Genomic DNA, 17,022 nt, shown 5'->3' on the forward strand with positions numbered 1-17,022 from the left:
GGGGGGGGGGGGGGGGGGGGGGGGGGGGGGGGGGGGGGGGGGGGCGTGTTGTGCGGTGAGGAGGAATGAGAGAGAAGGATGCTCAAACCTCTCCAGCCCAGGAGTGGGGCTGCTGGAGAGAGAATTTGAGCTTAAAGGGCCCTGGGCTGCCCTGGGGTTGGGATGTGAGAGGGGGGCAGACGTATTTGGGAGCAAATGGTGTCCCTGGCGGGTTGGGGGAAGGAGGTTAATGGGACCTCCAGGCCCTCAACATGCGTGACCTGACCCAGCCACCCTGCCTCCCTGCAGCCTTGCAGCTGAGGCCCCGCCTTCCCCGCCGTGTGGTGGGGGCCCACCAGGATGAACAAACTGTCTGCGGAGCTGGCCCGCGACTTGGAGCGCAGCCTGCCAGCCGTGGCCTCCCTCAGCTCATCGCTGTCCCACAGCCAGGGCTTCTCCTCGCACTTCCTCCCGCCCCCTCCGGAGAAGCGCCGTGCCATCTCTGATGTCCGCCGCACCTTCTGTCTCTTTGTCACCTTCGACCTGCTCTTCATCTCCCTGCTGTGGATCATTGAGCTGAACGTGAGTGGGCTCAAGGCTGGGGCCGGGGTGGGGGCGGGGGGGGGGTCACCTGGGCCTTACTCCAGCTGCCACACGGCAGGGTGGTCTCTGTGGCCGGATGAATTTCCCAGTAAAATGAAGAATGGGAAGATAGGAACAGCCGTTCTCGTCTTCCGAAGAAAAGGGAGCTCAGAGGGCTGGAGTCATTTGTCTAAGGTCCTTCAGCAAGTAGGTGAAGAAGGGCAGAGTTTGAACCCAGACCCTCCCGCCGCGTTCCCACTCCTGACCTCTGCGCCAGACTGCCCTCTAGTGGGCACTCCTGAGGAAGCAGGAGAGAGCCCAGGGGACGGTGGTTGTGCTATTGAACCTTTGTCTTCTTTCTGGCCTGTGTTGCTCTCTGACTCCATTCATTCATTCCTTCATTCACTCACTCTGTTAGCAGTTTTGGAACCCCTGCTGTAGCCCAGGCATTGTGCTAAACGCAGAGGGTATCTGCGGGGCAAACCAGTAAAAACTCCCAGTTCCTGGTGGTGCCTAGTTCTCCCTCCCCATTTGGACACAACTCCAGTGCCCCCCAGTTTGGCCTCTGCGGGCTTGGTGAGATGCCGCTTCGCAGCCTGGAGGGGGAGCCACCTGTCCATGCTGCGTCCGCACCCTCCCCCCCGCTGGGCAGCGCTTGGCCAGCTGGTGGTGGCACCTGATCTCCAGGCACTGACAGGCCGGAGCAGGACCCCACCACAGAGGCAGGAGCCGAGAGAACAGAGCACCCCAGGCTCCATCGGTCCCAGCTGCTCCTCTGTATTCACTGGGGGATGTCAGCAAGGGACTCGGCTTGCCTGAGCCTTCCCTTGTTTTCCTTCTGCACACTGGGTCAGAGTTCAGGATAGCAGGTGCCCTTCCTCCCGGCCTCAAGCTCGGGTGACAGGAAAACGATGACTTTGTTGAAAGAAGTGAGGAGTTGGGGGGAGGGGCTGGTTTAAGGGTGAAGAGGACAAGTGTGATTCTGGGCGTGTTCAGCTGGAGGGCTCTGGGGGTGACTGTCCTTTGTGCACAGAGATGAACTGGCACCTTCAACAAGATTGAGCCATGGGGGACCTTAGGGACCATCTTACCAGTGAGAAAGCTGCGACCCCACAAGGTCCAGGGCTGTTTGAAGAGCTTCTGATGTCTTAGGCATTCTTCCTTTTTAACAACTTTTTTTTTTTTAAGATTTATTTATTATTTTGTGCGCACGCGCGCGAGAGACACACACACACACACAGAGACAGAGACTGAGACCCGGGGAGTGGGGGGAGGAGCAGAGAGAATCTCAAGCAGACTCGGCGCTAAGTGCAGAGCCCAATGAGGGGCTCCATCCCACCGCCCTGAGAGCACCACCCCGAGATCACGACCCGAGCCAAAACCAAGAGTCAGATATTCCGCCAGCTGCAGCCCCTAGGCACCCCGTGAGGCATTCTTCCTTTTGAAGGTCCCATCCAGCATCAAAGCAAGCACTAAAAGTCACACAGCCCTCATTCAATATATATTATCTTGCCAGCAGACAGCTGAAAAAATTTTGATAATTTTCCTTTTGAAATGATTTGGATGTACGGCTATAACAGTTCAGGAGTCCTCATGCATCCTTGGGAATTCTTGCAAATGGAGAAAAGTCTGGTCTCCAGATTGTTTTCAGATGTAATGAAAAGTTCAGGAAGCTGGACTTAGCCACTAGTGGAGTTAGCCATCATGTTTCACTTGGTAGATAATTAAAATGTGATTGATTTTTGGTTTTGTGGTTTTAGTTTCATATTTTGGAGCATATATGTTTTTAGTTCTTGAACAGGCTGGGTGTTTCCCAGTGGATACAAGGCCCCCAGCAGGGTTATAAGAGCCACGCAGGGTCTTGCGGCCAGAGACTGGCAGGGGCCAGGACTTGGCACCCCTGAATCAGGATGCTTTCGCCATCAGCGCCTGCACGTGCCCAGGCAGGGGGAGACCTCTGAGGGGCCGCAGCTGTTAGGGATCAGAGGGACCGTGGAGCCCAAGAGCGGGCAAGAGGAGTAAGAGGAGGACCAAGCTGGGGTGTGGGGGGGTGTCAGTGTGTGGGGGGGGTGGCGCGTGAGACTCCATGGGACTCAGGGGGGTCCTGAGGTCAAAGCACACGGTGGGGATGTGCAGGGGCGTTCACATGTCAATGAGGGGGCTGCCCAGACTCCTGGCTTCTGCTCTAAGCACCGGAATCACCTGGGAGCTTTATAAAAATTCCAGATGCTCAGCTCACACTGAGATTCGGACTCAGGGGTCTAAACGTGTGTCTTAATCAGCACCACCCCACACCTCAGTTTGGATCACCTGCCAGAGATTAGAAGCTCGCATCTAGGTGTCGTGAAGGGTCTTCACTTTTCAGCCCCCTGGGCTCCATTCCTCAGAGTCCTCTTGTGTCCTCCCTTCTCCAGGGGACTGGCAGAAGCCGAGGCCTGCCACCCCATTCCTCCTGAGAAGTCAGGCTGCAGTCTGGCTCTCAGTATCCGTCCAGATCCTCGCCCTCCCCAGCCAAGGTATCAGGAGACCCATTGAAAATGTATGGGTAGCTGGGGCAGGGACGGGGGTGAGGACGAGTCTGCTCACTCTGTCTCTGTTGCTAGCCGTTCCCTCTAGCAGCGTGATGGATTTTGCCCATTAAGCACAAACCTCATCAACGGACTTACCACCTGGGGCTCCGTCTGACACCGCTGCCCACCCCCGGTCCCTATCACCCCAGATGGATGGTTGGCTGCGAAGATGGAGCACCGTCATGGAGAGAGGGAGATGAGATTATGTGAAAGGCCGCTCCCAGCACCCGGTTGGCAGCCCTACCTGCCTGCATGGGGCCTGTTGCCTCCCCTGCACAGCCCCACGGCCCTCCAGGCCTCTCCCTCCCTGGGCAGTGTGCCGACAGGTGTCAGTGCTGGAGCCAGGCCCTGCCCGTCGGGGTTGCCTGGGTGCTTGGAGGAACGACACTAGTGCTGGGTCTCAGGCCTTGGCTGGGCTCCCTTGGTACTTTGGGGCCTTCCTTGGGCAGTGGCTTATCATCTCCAGGTTCCACACTCCCCCTGCCTCCTCCCTATTCCCAGAGGTGAGGGCACCCCTGGGGACTTGGTTCTGCCTACAGAGCCGCTTGTATCTCCCTCTTCCAGACCAACACAGGCATCCAGAAGAACCTGGAGCAGGAGATCATCCACTACAACTTTAAAACTTCCTTCTTTGACATCTTTGTGAGTGGCCTTAGGGAAGGGGTCCCCGGGGCAGAGATGGTGCAGGGACATGACCCTGGCTGGATTCTCTTCTTTCTGCAAGACACATTCTAGTCTAGTCGGGGAGACTTGACTCCCATCCTCAGGGAGCCCTCAGTATTCAGAAAGTTCCTAATCAAGGCCCTCCCTTCAGAGAGCCTCAAGTGTGAGGGGGAAGAATAGACCCCTGTCCAAGAAGGTCACGTCTAAATCATCCCCTAAGAAACACTGACTCAGCCATTCCCTCCTGACGCATCACACCCATGTAGAGGGAACCTGGGGAGCAGGACCGGAGGGGGAGGTCAGCCTTCAGCTGGAGCAGGGGGCACTGGCTTGCCTGTGATGGCTTGTGTGTCCCCTGCCCGCCCCTCTGCCCCCCGCCAGGTCTTGGCCTTCTTCCGCTTCTCGGGACTGCTTCTGGGCTACGCCGTGCTGCAGCTCCGCCACTGGTGGATGATCGCGGTAAGACGCCCTTCTGGCGGCTCGAGGGCCCTGGCGGGGCTGGTGCAAGGGACGGTGTAGAGGAGGACTCACTCCCCAGCCCGTTTTCCCTCCCTCCTTCCCTCCCCTGGGCAGGTCACCACGCTGGTGTCCAGTGCGTTCCTCATCGTCAAGGTCATCCTCTCTGAGGTCGGTGGCTCAGGGTCAGGCTGGCCTGGTGGGCCTCTTGCCGGAGGGATGGGCTTCTCCTAAGAAGGGACCCTTTCTCTGACTTGGGGCGTCTCTCCCTGTTGTCAGGTTGGGGTGAGGGGGAATCCTGTCCTTGATATTTCCAAGGAATCATCTTCACGGGCTTCCTCCACCTGTCCCTCTGCAACCCCAAGAACAAAAAGTTCTTCTGCCAGCCTAACCTCAGTTTATCCTGCTGCAGAATTCATTCATCAATCTCAGATGCATGTGCCACAGAGGGTCCCCAAGCAGCTGGTCCCAGGAGTGGGGAGTGTCCCAGAGCTAGCAGCCCCTAGAAGGGACTCTGCATTTGGGGTGACCCCCTGCTGTGGAGCTCAGCCCCCTTCCTCCACAGCTGCTCAGCAAAGGGGCGTTTGGCTACCTGCTCCCTATCGTCTCCTTTGTCCTTGCCTGGTTGGAGACCTGGTTCCTTGACTTCAAAGTCCTACCGCAGGAGGCCGAGGAAGAGCGATGTGAGTCCTGGGGCAGGGGTGCAGGGAGGGTCATCACGGCCCCAAGAGAGGAGAGTTTCGGGCATGAGAGCCGGTTCTGAGCTATCTTGCCAACTCTGAACAGCCTCCCAGAACCTAAGGGTGAGCTTGGAGTGGGGGGACCCCAGGCTGCTAAGACATGACTGCCCTTGTTCTGGGACAATGGCTGCCCGTGTCTGCTCCCCCAGGGTATCTTGCTGCCCAGGCTGCTGTCGCCCGTGGACCCCTACTCTTCTCTGGCGCTCTGTCCGAGGGCCAATTCTATTCACCCCCAGAATCCTTTGCAGGTGAGGGCTGGTGGGTGGGAAACTGCTTCAGCGAGGGTCTTTATGAGAAGTGGGTTGGCTAGGTCTATTTGTTCTGTTCCTTCTTTCAGCTCCCTGGGGAAAGTGAGCACCCCTCTCCCTATCTATCCCTCCGCAGTCTTGTACCCCGCTACCTCCCCACAGTCTGTCCCCACACCTTCCTGTTGTCATCTGTACTTGTTTTCCGCAGGGTCTGACAATGAATCCGATGAAGACGTTGGGAAGAAAAGCTTCTCTGCCCAGGTATTTGGCTGCCCGCCCCCACCTGACCTTTGGAGTGGGCACCCTGGAGAAGGTGCCAGTGCTGGGCTTAGCCAGGGTGGGCAGGGGCCTCCCCGAAGAGGGTGGACCTCAGGTGGCCCGAATGCCAGTCAGCGTGCACCTGAGTGTCTGTCCCACCGTCAGTCAGGCCCTCTGGGCCGCCTCATACTGGGGCCTAAGGGGGGCGGCCACGACCACAGCACCTGGGGCCCCCACAGGGCCTGAGAGACCAACCCAGACTCCATGTGTATGGAGTATCTGGAGAAAGAACTGGTCACGAACAAGGGGGCGGGCGGGCCCCGGGCTGATCCTGTCCTGCCTCTCCTCCTGGGCCAGGAACGGGAGTACATCCACCAGGGGAAGGAGGCCATGGCGGTGGTGGACCAGATCTTGGCCCAGGAGGAGAACTGGAAGTTTGAGAAGAACAGTGTAAGAAAGCTCTCTCCCACCTGACCCGCCATGTGTGTTGGGAGTTTTTGCTTTCTCTTCTGAGGCCCGAGAAGCCCAAGGATGGCCCAGGTTGGAACCATATTCCTGTGCCAGGAGAGGGGGCTGGGCCCCGGGGTCGCCACTTGGCAGGAGGTGGGGCCGGATCGGATGTTTCCAGGGTGCCTTCCTGCGGCACTGCCCCGCGCCCACCCTTGGCTCCCTGTGCTCTGCTCGCTCAGCTCCGGCTTCGAGGGGGAAGCCAGGCTTCGGCCCTGTGTCCAGTGTATTGTTTCATGAGCAAAACAACATTATCTAAAGAGATGGCAGTGAGCTTGGAGAATGGGGGACACGTTGCCGTCCCTCTGTGTGGCCAGTCCCTCGGGTGGCCCTGGCCGGCCTGGAGACACAGGTCTTCGTGGTCGCGGCTGCAGCTGTGCTTCTGTCCTTTAACTTGACATCAAAAGCCTTTACTCATTGCTGGATGTTTGTCAGAACCACTGTTTTTTAATGGCTGCCTGAATATCGCTGAACTCCTGGAGTTTTCCACCCTGAGCTATTACGAAGCCGCCCTATCTGGGCGCCCATTCCTTCCCCACCAGCCCACCCTGCGTGCCCTCCCCCTGCCCTCCGCCCACCTCCCTATCACCCTTCTGTCTCTGCCACAGGAATATGGGGACACCGTGTACACCATCGAGGTTCCCTTTCACGGCAAGACATTCATCCTGAAGGTGAGTGAGGGACGCAGGTGTCTGGAGGGTCCTGGAGCCTCCTGCTCTGTCTGAGGTTTCAGCAAGGGGCTGAGCGGCCTTCTGGTAGGTTTCTCCGCACCAAGAGGGGAGGGCTGCTGTGCCCAAGCATGTCTGGCCTCATCCAGCCCTCTGTCCGCCCTGCCCCAGACCTTCCTGCCCTGCCCCGCCGAGCTGGTGTACCAGGAGGTGATCCTGCAGCCGGAGAGGATGGTGCTGTGGAACAAGACCGTGACTGCCTGCCAGGTGAGCCGGTCCGGGGGACCCAGCCTGGCCACCTCTCAGGGCAGGGGCAGAGCAACATGGCGGGTCAGGTGCACTCATCCCCCAGCACGACCACATCATAGAACTGCTCCGTGCCTCAGCTTCCCCGTCTGTACAATGGGGCTGATAGTAATGGCTCCTTCTGGAGAGGGTCTGGAGGATGGAGAGGGAGCACGTAGACAGAGCCCAGCCCAGGGCCTGGGAGTGGCTCTTAGTACAGGGACCTGGACAGAGAGGAGGCTGGTCTGGGGGTTCCCTGAGGCGCTGGGACCCTTTCCCTGGGGTGTTCCTGGGCTGGGCTGTACCTCACATCTCTGCTGGCCTTTAGATCCTGCAGCGAGTAGAGGACAACACCCTCATCTCCTACGATGTCTCTTCGGGGGCCGCGGGCGGGGTGGTCTCCCCCAGGTGAGCACCACCAAGCCCCTCCTCTCAGGCAGGCCTCCTGCCCTTGGATCGTGGGCTTGGCTCCCTGCTCCCAGTCTAACCCTCCCGCCCCCAGGGACTTCGTGAACGTGCGGCGCATCGAGCGGCGCAGAGACCGATACCTGTCCTCGGGCATCGCCACCACGCACTGCGCCAAGCCCCCCACACACAAATACGTCAGGTGAGCCTTGCTTTGCCTGGAGTCATCCCCGCTGGCCTGTCCCCTGGTGGCTGTGAGGGCAGGGTAGGGCACAGCACAGACCGCAGGGCGCTTTTCCTGCCGAGGCCGCCTTCCTGTCCCCTGTCCTGCTGGGCTCTGCCCCTCCGAGCCCCTAGTCCTGCTAACCTGCTCTACGTCCTGGGGACCGGGGGACTGAGGGCTGGAGCCCAATGCCCAGGCTGGAGGGTGGCTGCAGGGATAGCCTGAGGACAGGGACGAGTCCATGGAGGGGGGCTGGGAGCCACGAGGTGGCGCTGGTCCAGGCGACCTGAGCAGAAGGCTCTGTGTCCTTACCTCCCTGCCTGAGTAGAGTTGGTCCCGCTGCCTTGCCTTTTCCCGGACTGCTCGGAGGTCCCCACGAAGGAAGGGGCACCTGTCCCGGGGCATCCTCCAGTTCTCCTGGTGCCTCACCCTAGACCCCAGTGCTGCAGGCGGCCTCCTCCCCGATTCCCCGCTCTCCCCATCCTTCCTGGGGTTCCAGAGAGCACTGGGTGTTGAGTATGAGATTTGACACACCAGACGCCTGGGTGACGAGCTGGCCTCTTTCTGGGCGCCAACTTCCTTATCTGTGGCGTGGGCTGAGCGCGCTCAGTGGGGCTGTGGGGGAACTGACTGGGGATGGGATGTGCCCTGCCCGCCTCCTGGGAAGGCGCCCCCTCCTGGAGCACCCCCAGCACCACACTGCTCCCCAAGTCGGGCCTGGGTGAGAAAAACGTGCACACCCCACCCCTCCCAGCCAGAGCTGACCGAGAATCCCTGCACAGAGAGGATGACGGCTGCCACCGGGGATGGGGTGGGGTGGGGTGGGGTGGGGGGTTGCTGAGAAGGCTGTAGAGGGGGGAGCTGAGCCTCACAGGGTACGTGGAGGGCTGTATCCTGGGGCCTCTGGGACACCTGCTCTGGGCCCTGCTCAGGCTGAGTGGCAGTTGCTAGACCAGTAGCTCCCTTCCCTCTTTTACCCCAGTCCAGGATGGGCCCAAGAATGGGGTGTGGGGTCAGGTCGGAGGCCTTGCCTGGCTCCAAGGTGCCCCCCAATGGTGCTTTTCTCGTAGGGGAGAGAATGGTCCTGGGGGCTTCATCGTGCTCAAGTCCGCCCGTAACCCCCGAGTCTGCACCTTCATCTGGATCCTGAATACAGATCTCAAGGTGGGGCTGCGGGGCTGCAAGGCTGGCTCGGGACAGTAGAGACGCTGCTGGGGCGCTTGGGTGGGGCCTCCTGTCATGCTCAGGACCTCACCTACCCCGCCTCCTCTCCTACGCTCAAATTGGGGGCCGGGTCAAGATGGTGTCCTGAGTTGCTGGAGGGCCTGTGTGTCCCCTTAGCTCCGAGGGTCGAAGCCCTGTGGAGCGGTGGCTGACTGCCAAGCCGGCCGCTCCTAGGTCTGTTTGGCCAGTGCCAAGAGCCGGCACAGCGTGTTCTTTCTGCCAGGGGTGGGGGGGACAGGGTGGCTTAGGCTGCGTTCCAGAGTGGCACCTGCACCTGCTGCTCTGACCCAGGGTACCCCCCACCCCCCACCCCCGCTGGTGCCTGTTCGGAGCGGGGAGCCCCTGCTGAGGGCAGGCCATCCCGAAACTTCCTCCCACCTTCCCGCAGGGCCGCCTGCCCCGGTACCTCATCCATCAGAGCCTCGCGGCCACCATGTTCGAGTTTGCCTTTCACCTGCGGCAGCGCATCGGAGAGCTGGGGGCCCGGGCGTGACCGTGCCCCGTCGCCACCCTGCAGGCCAGGGTCCTGTCACCGCAGCCTTCAGAGCCAGAGAGGGGGCCAATGGGGCTTCCTGCCACCCACAGAGGACCTGGCCTCAAGCAGTGGGGAGGAAGAAGTTTCCTCCTGTGGCAGCCCCTTGGCGTCAAGCTGCCACCGTCCAGCATGCTTCGCTGTGCCCGGGAGCCGTGAGCAGGTGGGGAGGTTGGGCACCTGGACTCCGGGGCTCTGCCGCCCAGGCGAGTGGGCTCTACGCTGCCGATGTTTACACAGTGCCTGGCCCTGCCTCCTGGAGGACGAGATGCACGGCGCCCTGCCTAGCCGGGGGCAGGGTCTGGAATGGGAGCGGCAGCCTCGGGGCGAGAGCGCCAGGGCCCTGAGCGGGCCGGGGGTCAGGGCGGCCTGGTCACTGGTCACCAGGGTTAAGGTGCAGGAGCCCCTTCGTCTGCCTGCTCTCTCATCATGGTTTTTTAGGATTATTTAAAGGGTCTGGGACCTTTTTCCACATGCACTTGTTGGGGAGTGGGTGGCAAGTGGGGGTGGGTGGTGGGTGCTGGCAGTGAACCCCTGCCGCCCCCAGTTCCTCTCCCTCCCCCAGGGTTCCTTGGGGACCTTTGTAATTTGAGCCAGTTATTAAAAATGAACTCAAAAAAAAAAAAGAAAGAAAAAGCAGCCCCCCCCCCCAACCTGGCCTCTGGAGGGAAGAGGAGGGCAGTACTGTGGAGGTGGGGACGGAGCCAGACATGTCCCACACTCTCTCACACCCTTGCAGAGCCGGCGGGAGGTCAGAGCAAGTGGGGGCCCTGTTCCGGGAGCCTCCTACTTTCCTGACTGGTCCAGCTGGACATGACTGGTCAGAGAAAAATGCCCCACCCCCCAGCCAGGCCTCTGTGAGGGAAGCTCAGTGGAAGGTCTCCTGCCCAGGAACTGGGGGGAGGTAGGAGAGGCCCGGTAGCATCCGAGGCAGGCCTTGACTGTCCTTGGGGGTCCCACAGCCGGCCTGGGGGTGGGGCCTGGGCTTCTGGGTCACTGAGGCCCCTCTGGGATCTCTCTCTGGCTCCACTCCAGCTGTCCCCTCTGCCCCAGCACACTCACCAGGGGCAGCACAGGGTCAGATCGCGGGCAAGGGCCGGAGCATTGCAAGGGCCACCGCCATCCCTGCCCTCCTCCCTCCCTCCCTGCCTGCAGGCTTTCGAGGGGGCAGCTTGCATCGAGCCAAGGGGGGGGGGGGGGGGTCCTATCTTGGTCCTGGCTTAGGTGTGTGACCCTGGGCAGATCTACCTCTCTGGGCCTCCATTTCCTACTTTGTCGAAATGAGACTCATTATGTCGTAGGGCTGTCCTAAGATTAAAACGAGAATCAGGGCTAGTGCTTCAGTAATCAAGAGGATGCAGTTCTGCCCTAGGTGAGCACCCACGGGCCTTGCCACCCACTGGGTGCTCTGCTGTTCCTGCAAGGTCCTCATCTCAGCTCCCGTGCGGCCTCTTCCACACCCTTTGCTGTGTCCACTCAGTGATGCCCCCCTCCCCCATGCCCAGCGCCCTGTGTGCCAGCTTCCTGCTTCATGAGTTGCTCCACTTGGGTGCTGGGCTTTCCCAGCAGCTGTCCTGCTCCCCTGCTCCCCTTCAGTGAGAGCCAGCCCCTCCCAGGTGGCACAGTGGAGCTGCTCAGGCTGTTGTGACCAGAAAAGGGGGCCCAGAGAGGGGCAGAGGTTGCCCCGTGGCTGATGTGGGGGTCAGCCAGATCTGACTCTGCCATTCATCAGAGCCCCTAGATTCGCATCGCACCTGCCTTGGGGTGTTGCTGGGGATAGAGCTGGGGAGGGGGGAGGGGAGCCGCCTTCCACACCTGCTCTTTCCACCCTGACTGGCCTGACTTGGGAAACCACTTCTCTGACCACTGGCCACTGGAAAGGAGAATGTCTGGCAAAGGCTTATGCCCAGAGTCCCAGGTGTGGAGCTAACCAAGTCATTTCCGGCTGGTGCGGTGGTGGCCGTCGTGGACTGGGTCTCGGTGCAAATCCCAGGCAGAGGAGAGCCGTGGGAGCAGGACCCGATGGCCTGGTGCAGAGCCCCGAGTGGGCCTCGACCCCTGCCGCTGCCTGTTCTGCTTACAGACAGGCCGCTGTCCTCCCTGGGCGGGAGGGGAGGGGTGGGGCAGAGAGCAAATGCCAAGGTGGCATGAGGCTGGGCATGTGCCTGGTCTCAGACAGTGTCTAAGGAGTGTCACACCTGGAGGTGTCACTCTGAGGACCTCTGCTCCCACTGGAGCATCTTAATCTCTTTAGAAGCTGACCGCTGACCCCAGGCGGCGGCTGGAGACCAGGGACCCCCACCCCCGCCCTGGGCCCAGAGTCCCGCATTGGTGAGCCTTGGCTCTGCTTATAGCATCTGACGCCAGAGGGGCTGAAAATAGCCCCTGGAGGAGGTGGAGGAGGGGGCTATTTAAAGGGCATGGGAGGAGCAGAGCTGAGCGAGTGAGCACTGATCATGGCCACAGCAGAGCTGAGCTGCCAGGTGTCCGAGGAAGACCGAGAGCGGCGAGAAGCCTTCTGGGCCGAATGGAAGGATCTAACACTGTCCACGCGGCCTGAGGAGGGGTGAGTGCCAGGCAGCTGGGAGCCCCTCTCCCCTAGAACACCTCTCCTGAGCCTCACGAGGCCAGAGCACAAAGCCCTGCAGAAGTTTCTGGGGGTAGGGACAAGGAGGGGGCCTGGGGTGGGGAGAGTGGAGTCATCGCTTCTGCATCCCAGGTCCTGGCAAGCCCCGGGGAGCCCCCTGCCCAGCTCATGACCGGAGGGTAGCAGATTTCAGGAGCTCAGTGTTCCCCTGCCCTCTCCTCCCCAGTTGCTCTCTGCACGAGGAGGATGCCCAGCGGCACGAGACCTACCACCGGCAGGGCCAGTGCCAGGCGCTGGTGCAGCACTCCCCCTGGTTGGTGATGCGTATGGGCATCCTCGGCTGTGGGCTCCAGGAGTACCTGCTGCCCTACCAGCGGGTGCTACCACTGCCCATCTTCACCCCTGCCAAGATGGGTGCCACCAAGGAGGAACGCGAGGACACCCCCATCCAGCTGCAGGAGCTGCTGGCCCTGGAGACAGCCCTGGGTGGCCAGTGTATGGAGCGCCAGGACATGGCCGAGATCACCAAGCAGCTGCCCCCGGTGGTGCCTGTCAGCAAGCCCGGTGCCCTGCGTCGCTCCCTGTCCCGCTCCATGTCCCAGGAAGCACAGCGAGGCTGAGGGGGCGGTGACTCGGGCTCTACCGTGCCTGCCGTGGGCTGGGCCCTTCCTGGCTAGGACCATGGAGGGGAGCTGCTGGCCATGGATGCTTTGTAGTTTGCCCAGAGTTGGGGGCTAGGGGAGGAGGGAGCCAGAGGCCAGGATGCCTGGGTCCCCTGAGTTCCCAAAGGGAGGGAAGCAAAGACAGTGGGCACTAAGGATAGAGAGCTGGGGGCCAGCACAGCCAAGCACCCCCAGCCCCAGGAGAAGGGACAAAAGATGCTGGTGAGGACAGAGGTCCCTGAGGGGAGTGACCCTGGTCCAGGCTCCAGTTTCAGAGAAAGATGAGGAAAAGGGGATCTGGAATGCTCTAGGAAGGAGGCTTGAAGGAGACCAGAGTGAGGGGGACGTGAAGAGGGCAGAGGCAGAGTGGAGCCCCCAGCATCCTCTGTTAGCGCTGCAATAAATGCTCAGTCGTGTTCCAGACTTTTCTTGTTCCAGTCTCTTTCCTTGTGGGGGCTGGCCCATTGGTGTCCGTCCCCCCCAGTGCTCACTTCTGGGAATAGGCCTTGCACCTGAGCTAAATATGGCAGAGCCAGTGGGTACACTCCATGCTTGGTCGTGGGGGCGGGGGAAACAGGGACAGAGCTGTAAACAGGGTATCTGTCCAGTCTGCCTTCCATGCCCTGGCTCTGCTGTGCAGTGCTTGGCCTCTGTGTCCAGTCCCCTGGCACTGGGTAGTGCCCAGCAGGCCAGCTGGCATCCACGGTTTAAATGATCTCATGGAGCAGAGGGAGGGGGCTGGCACCAGGACTGTCCTTGGCTGTACCTAAGGTTGTGAATGGGGTCACTGATCCCAAGGCTGACCTACCTCTCAGTTCTGAATCCAGACAGAATCAATCCTTGGCTGGGGTCAGGCACTCTGCCCTCCCTGACCAGGGGGCGCAGGGTGGGTTGTGGGCAGTGGAGGGTCAGGTTCTTGTCTGTGACCCTGCAGCTTCGTGACTTCTGTCCCAACCTGGTTGCCTGGCCCAACAAGGAGACACGTTCCCCTTGGGACGAGGTGGGGGCACAGAGGAGGCTGGAAGCCCATCTGGACAGGGGCTGGTAGCCTACCTAGGGCAGAGGGACAATGGACTGGCCCAGAGGGGTCCAACTCCGGGAAGACCACTGGAGATGGCCGCATGGAATCCACTTCCCATCTGGGGGATAGGAGGGAAGACCCTGGCATCTTGACCTGGAGTGCCAAGCAGGACCTGCAGGCCTGGCCTGGCCCGCTCCCCAAGAGAGGGGAATGTAGTGTGGACTGGGGGAGGAGAGGGGTCAGAGAGGCCAGACTGGCGCAACCTCAAATCCCTTGGCGGGGAAGGCCCAGCCCGCGCCCTCTGGGGCCCCGGGGGGCCGCCTGGAGAACGCCTGCGCCCTCCCGCCCTCCCCACGGTCCCGCGCCCCCGACATGGCCATGGCCGGAACGTCCCGAGCCTTCTGCTCTCGGAAGCCCCCAGATAAGCGGCTCGGAGCCCGCAGGGCCCGCGCCCTGCTGTTCGGCTGGCTAAGTGCATTAGCCCCGCTCGCATCCCCTATCGCGGCTGCCATCGGACGGGCGGGGCCGGAGCTGCGCTCTGGGGCCCCCGGGCGACCGTGGCGGAGGCCAGAACGGACTGTCCTTTCCGGGGTGGGGGTGGAGGGCGCTGGGGGACGGGGTTTGGTAGGAAAGGACGGAAGAGGGCTGGAGGAGGGGCCGGGGGGGGCAGCTGGGGTGACCTGAGTGTGACCCCGGGACGGGGTGTCTCAGGAAGGAGAAGTCGGCGGGGACTGGGCCCGGGGTCGGGGACGAGGGCGCTGGGAGGTGGGCACTGGGAGAGGGCTGATTCGAACCCTGGCCAGAGAGAAGGGATGGGGTGCCGGGCGAAGCGGGTGAATGGCTGGGGAGCCGGAGGAGAGCGGCGGGAGGAGCTGGGGACGGGCGGGGCAGGGATCTAAGGGTCCTGGGGGCACGAAGCTGGCTCGGACCAGGCCGGGTGAGGCAAAGGCTGGACGGCTGCGGGAGCAGCTGCGGAGCGGAGGGGGGGCGCCCCCCACGCGCCCCGCGTGTCTGCTGCTCGGACACTAAGGGAGATGGATGGGCTGGGGGAGATGCAGCGCGGAGCCCCGGGCGGCTCCAGGCGCAGCCGCCGCCCCCGCAGCGGAGGGTCGGGCGGGGAGTCGGGCGGCAGATAAAGGGGCCGCGAGGCGAGAGGGCAGCGCGGGCGACGGCGACGGCATGAGCGCGGCAGACCCGAGTCCCGCTGCGGGCGCGGCCCCCGACTCGGACCCGGGCCGGGCGGCCGTGGCCTCCGCCTACCAGCGCTTCGAGCCCCGCGCCTACCTCCGCAACAACTACGCGCCCCCTCGGGGGGACCTGAGCAGCCCGGACGGCGTGGGGCCTTGGAAGCTGCGCTGCTTGGCGCAGACCTTCGCCACCGGTGAGCGCGGGGAAACGGAGGCCCGGAGGACAAGAAGTCATCAGAGAGCTAAGTGGGCATGCGTGCGCGAGCCCGATGGGGACCAAGAAGCAGAGATAGGTAGTTAAGAGGTGAAAATAGAAGAGGAAGAGAAGCAATATCCCTTAGGTAGGGGGCAGAGGAGAGAGACCTGTGGAGAGGGCATTGGGAGATGAGGTGGGGGATGCAGGAAAGAGGCCCCGAAGACCCCCAAGACAGAGGGAGATCGGGAGGAAAGAGAGGCACGAGGCAGGAACTGCCAGGCACGTCCGGGTTTCCCCACCTAAGCCTCACCGAAGGGACGGTCCTACAGATGTGGAAGCTGAATCTCAGAGGGGTTAAGTCCCTTCCCCAAGGCTGGTCAGTCCACGTTGGGGCCAGGACTCAGACCCAGGTTAGCTGATGCTTTTTCCAGAGAGAGGCACACTTACAGAGGGAGAAGCGAGAGAGGCTGGGAGAAGCAGGTGAGGGAGGGAGGGACTGAGGCAGGGGTGCCCGGACAGGGCTGGCACAGGACCCTCCTGCTCTGCCCCCACCCCCCAGGTGAGGTGTCGGGACACAGCCTCATCGACATTGGTTCGGGCCCCACCATATACCAGCTGCTCAGCGCCTGCACCCACTTTGAGGACATCACCCTGACGGATTTTCTGGAGGTGAACCGCCAGGAGCTGGGGCTCTGGCTGAGGGAGGAGCCCGGGGCCTTCAACTGGAGCACGTACAGCCAGCACGTGTGCCTCATCGAGGGCAAGGGGTAAGGGGGCTGCCCAAGGAGTGGCGGGTGGGGGGCAACAGAGCACTGAGCGTGGGCTGGCCCTGAGCCCTGGTCCTGCCCCTGCACAGTGAGTCCTGGCAGGAGAAGGAGCGCCAGCTGCGAGCCAAGGTGAAGCGGGTCTTGCCCATCGATGTGCACCAGCCCCAGCCCCTGGGCGCTGGGAGCCCGGCGCCCCTGCCTGCCGACGCCCTGGTCTCTACCTTCTGCCTGGAGGCCGTAAGCCCGGACCTTCCCAGCTTCCAGAGGGCCCTGGACCACATCACCACCCTGCTGAGGCCTGGGGGGCACCTCGTCCTCATCGGGGCCCTGGAGGAGTCATGGTACCTGGCTGGGGAGGCCAGGCTGGTGGTGGTGCCCGTGTGTAAGGAGGACGTGATGGAGGCCTTGGTTCGCAGCGGCTATGAGGTGCGGGACCTGCGCACCTACGTCATGCCTGCCTGCCTTCAGACAGGTGTAGACGATGTCAAGGGCATCTTCTTCGCCTGGGCCCAGAAGAAGGCGGGGGTGTGATGGCCCAGTGCACCCAGTGCTGGTGGCTCACGTACACCCAGATTCCCTGTTATGTGAGGTGGCACCTAATAAAGAAATAAGTTCCTCCTGCTGAGCGTCAGCTTTGTCTGTGGCTCTCCTGGGAAACAAGGAGCTCTCTCTGGGGTTGCGGGGGTGTGGAAGCCACCAACCGTAGCCTTTTTTTCTGGAAGCTTCCATGACAGTAGGTTTCTTTTCCACTCATTCTTCCCAAACTAAGGAAGGTCAAGGCCAGAGGGAGCTCGTTCAGCATCTGCTGTGTGCCAGGCCCCTATTAGGCCCACTCAGTCCTCACACTCAGCAGGTCCTATTGTCCTGTTTGCAGGTGAAGCTAAGAAAGGTTAAGTAACAAACAGGAGTAGAGGGGCACCTGGGTGGCTCCGTCGTTAAGCGTCTGCCTTCGGCTCAGGTCATGATCCCGGGGTCCTGGGATGGAGCCCCGCATCAGGCTCCCTGCTCAGCGGAGAGCCTGCTTCTCCCTCTCCCACTCCCCCTGCTTGTGTTCCCTCTCTCGCTGTCTCTCTCTCTCTGTCAAATAAATAAATGAAATCTTTAAAAAAAAAAAAAAAAAAGCAGGAGTAGAGCCTAGTTTAGACCCGAAGGGGAGGAGAGGAATATAAGCAGGAGACTGAAGTGGAGAGTGCACGGGGAAGGAGTTACAATCCGGGCACCAGTTCCCTCCCCCCGAGGTCCCCCCCAGCTGGACTGGAGGC

At 61.7% G+C, this 17,022-nt stretch overlaps 3 protein-coding genes across 6 annotated transcripts in view; all 3 read left to right on the forward strand.

Annotated features, from left to right (window-relative positions):
- The window catches only part of STARD3 (StAR related lipid transfer domain containing 3), a 21,869-nt gene extending 10,398 nt beyond the window's left edge, over positions 1-11,471 (forward strand). Inside the window, exons 2-15 of one of the 4 annotated variants that reach the window (XM_035027021.1) lie at positions 289-561; positions 3,696-3,773; positions 4,176-4,253; positions 4,368-4,421; positions 4,816-4,933; positions 5,140-5,238; positions 5,447-5,499; positions 5,854-5,946; positions 6,612-6,674; positions 6,843-6,938; positions 7,285-7,364; positions 7,459-7,563; positions 8,655-8,748; positions 9,197-11,471. In XM_035027021.1, coding sequence (XP_034882912.1) covers positions 340-561; positions 3,696-3,773; positions 4,176-4,253; positions 4,368-4,421; positions 4,816-4,933; positions 5,140-5,238; positions 5,447-5,499; positions 5,854-5,946; positions 6,612-6,674; positions 6,843-6,938; positions 7,285-7,364; positions 7,459-7,563; positions 8,655-8,748; positions 9,197-9,301 — 1,338 coding nt within the window. In that variant the 5' untranslated portion in view covers positions 289-339 and the 3' untranslated portion in view covers positions 9,302-11,471. The remainder of the gene's footprint in view (positions 1-288; positions 562-3,695; positions 3,774-4,175; positions 4,254-4,367; positions 4,422-4,815; positions 4,934-5,139; positions 5,239-5,446; positions 5,500-5,853; positions 5,947-6,611; positions 6,675-6,842; positions 6,939-7,284; positions 7,365-7,458; positions 7,564-8,654; positions 8,749-9,196) is intronic. The other 3 variants (XM_035027024.1, XM_035027022.1, XM_035027023.1) reach the window with 3 other exon arrangements.
- Positions 11,472-11,644: 173 nt separating this feature from the next.
- On the forward strand, positions 11,645-13,012 carry TCAP (titin-cap). The gene is made up of 2 exons (XM_035027026.1): positions 11,645-11,906; positions 12,154-13,012. The coding sequence occupies exons 1-2, from the start codon at positions 11,797-11,799 to the stop codon at positions 12,545-12,547; spliced, it is 504 nt and encodes a 167-aa protein (XP_034882917.1). The 5' UTR covers positions 11,645-11,796; the 3' UTR covers positions 12,548-13,012.
- A 1,554-nt stretch (positions 13,013-14,566) lies between these two features.
- On the forward strand, positions 14,567-16,343 carry PNMT (phenylethanolamine N-methyltransferase). The gene is made up of 3 exons (XM_035027396.1): positions 14,567-14,991; positions 15,553-15,760; positions 15,850-16,343. The coding sequence occupies exons 1-3, from the start codon at positions 14,649-14,651 to the stop codon at positions 16,289-16,291; spliced, it is 993 nt and encodes a 330-aa protein (XP_034883287.1). The 5' UTR covers positions 14,567-14,648; the 3' UTR covers positions 16,292-16,343.
- Positions 16,344-17,022: the final 679 nt, after the last annotated feature.

The sequence above is a fragment of the Mirounga leonina genome, unplaced genomic scaffold, assembly GCF_011800145.1.
Source record: "Mirounga leonina isolate KUSES-001 unplaced genomic scaffold, KU_Mleo_1.0 Mir_200, whole genome shotgun sequence".
NCBI classification, from domain to species: domain Eukaryota; kingdom Metazoa; phylum Chordata; class Mammalia; order Carnivora; family Phocidae; genus Mirounga; species Mirounga leonina.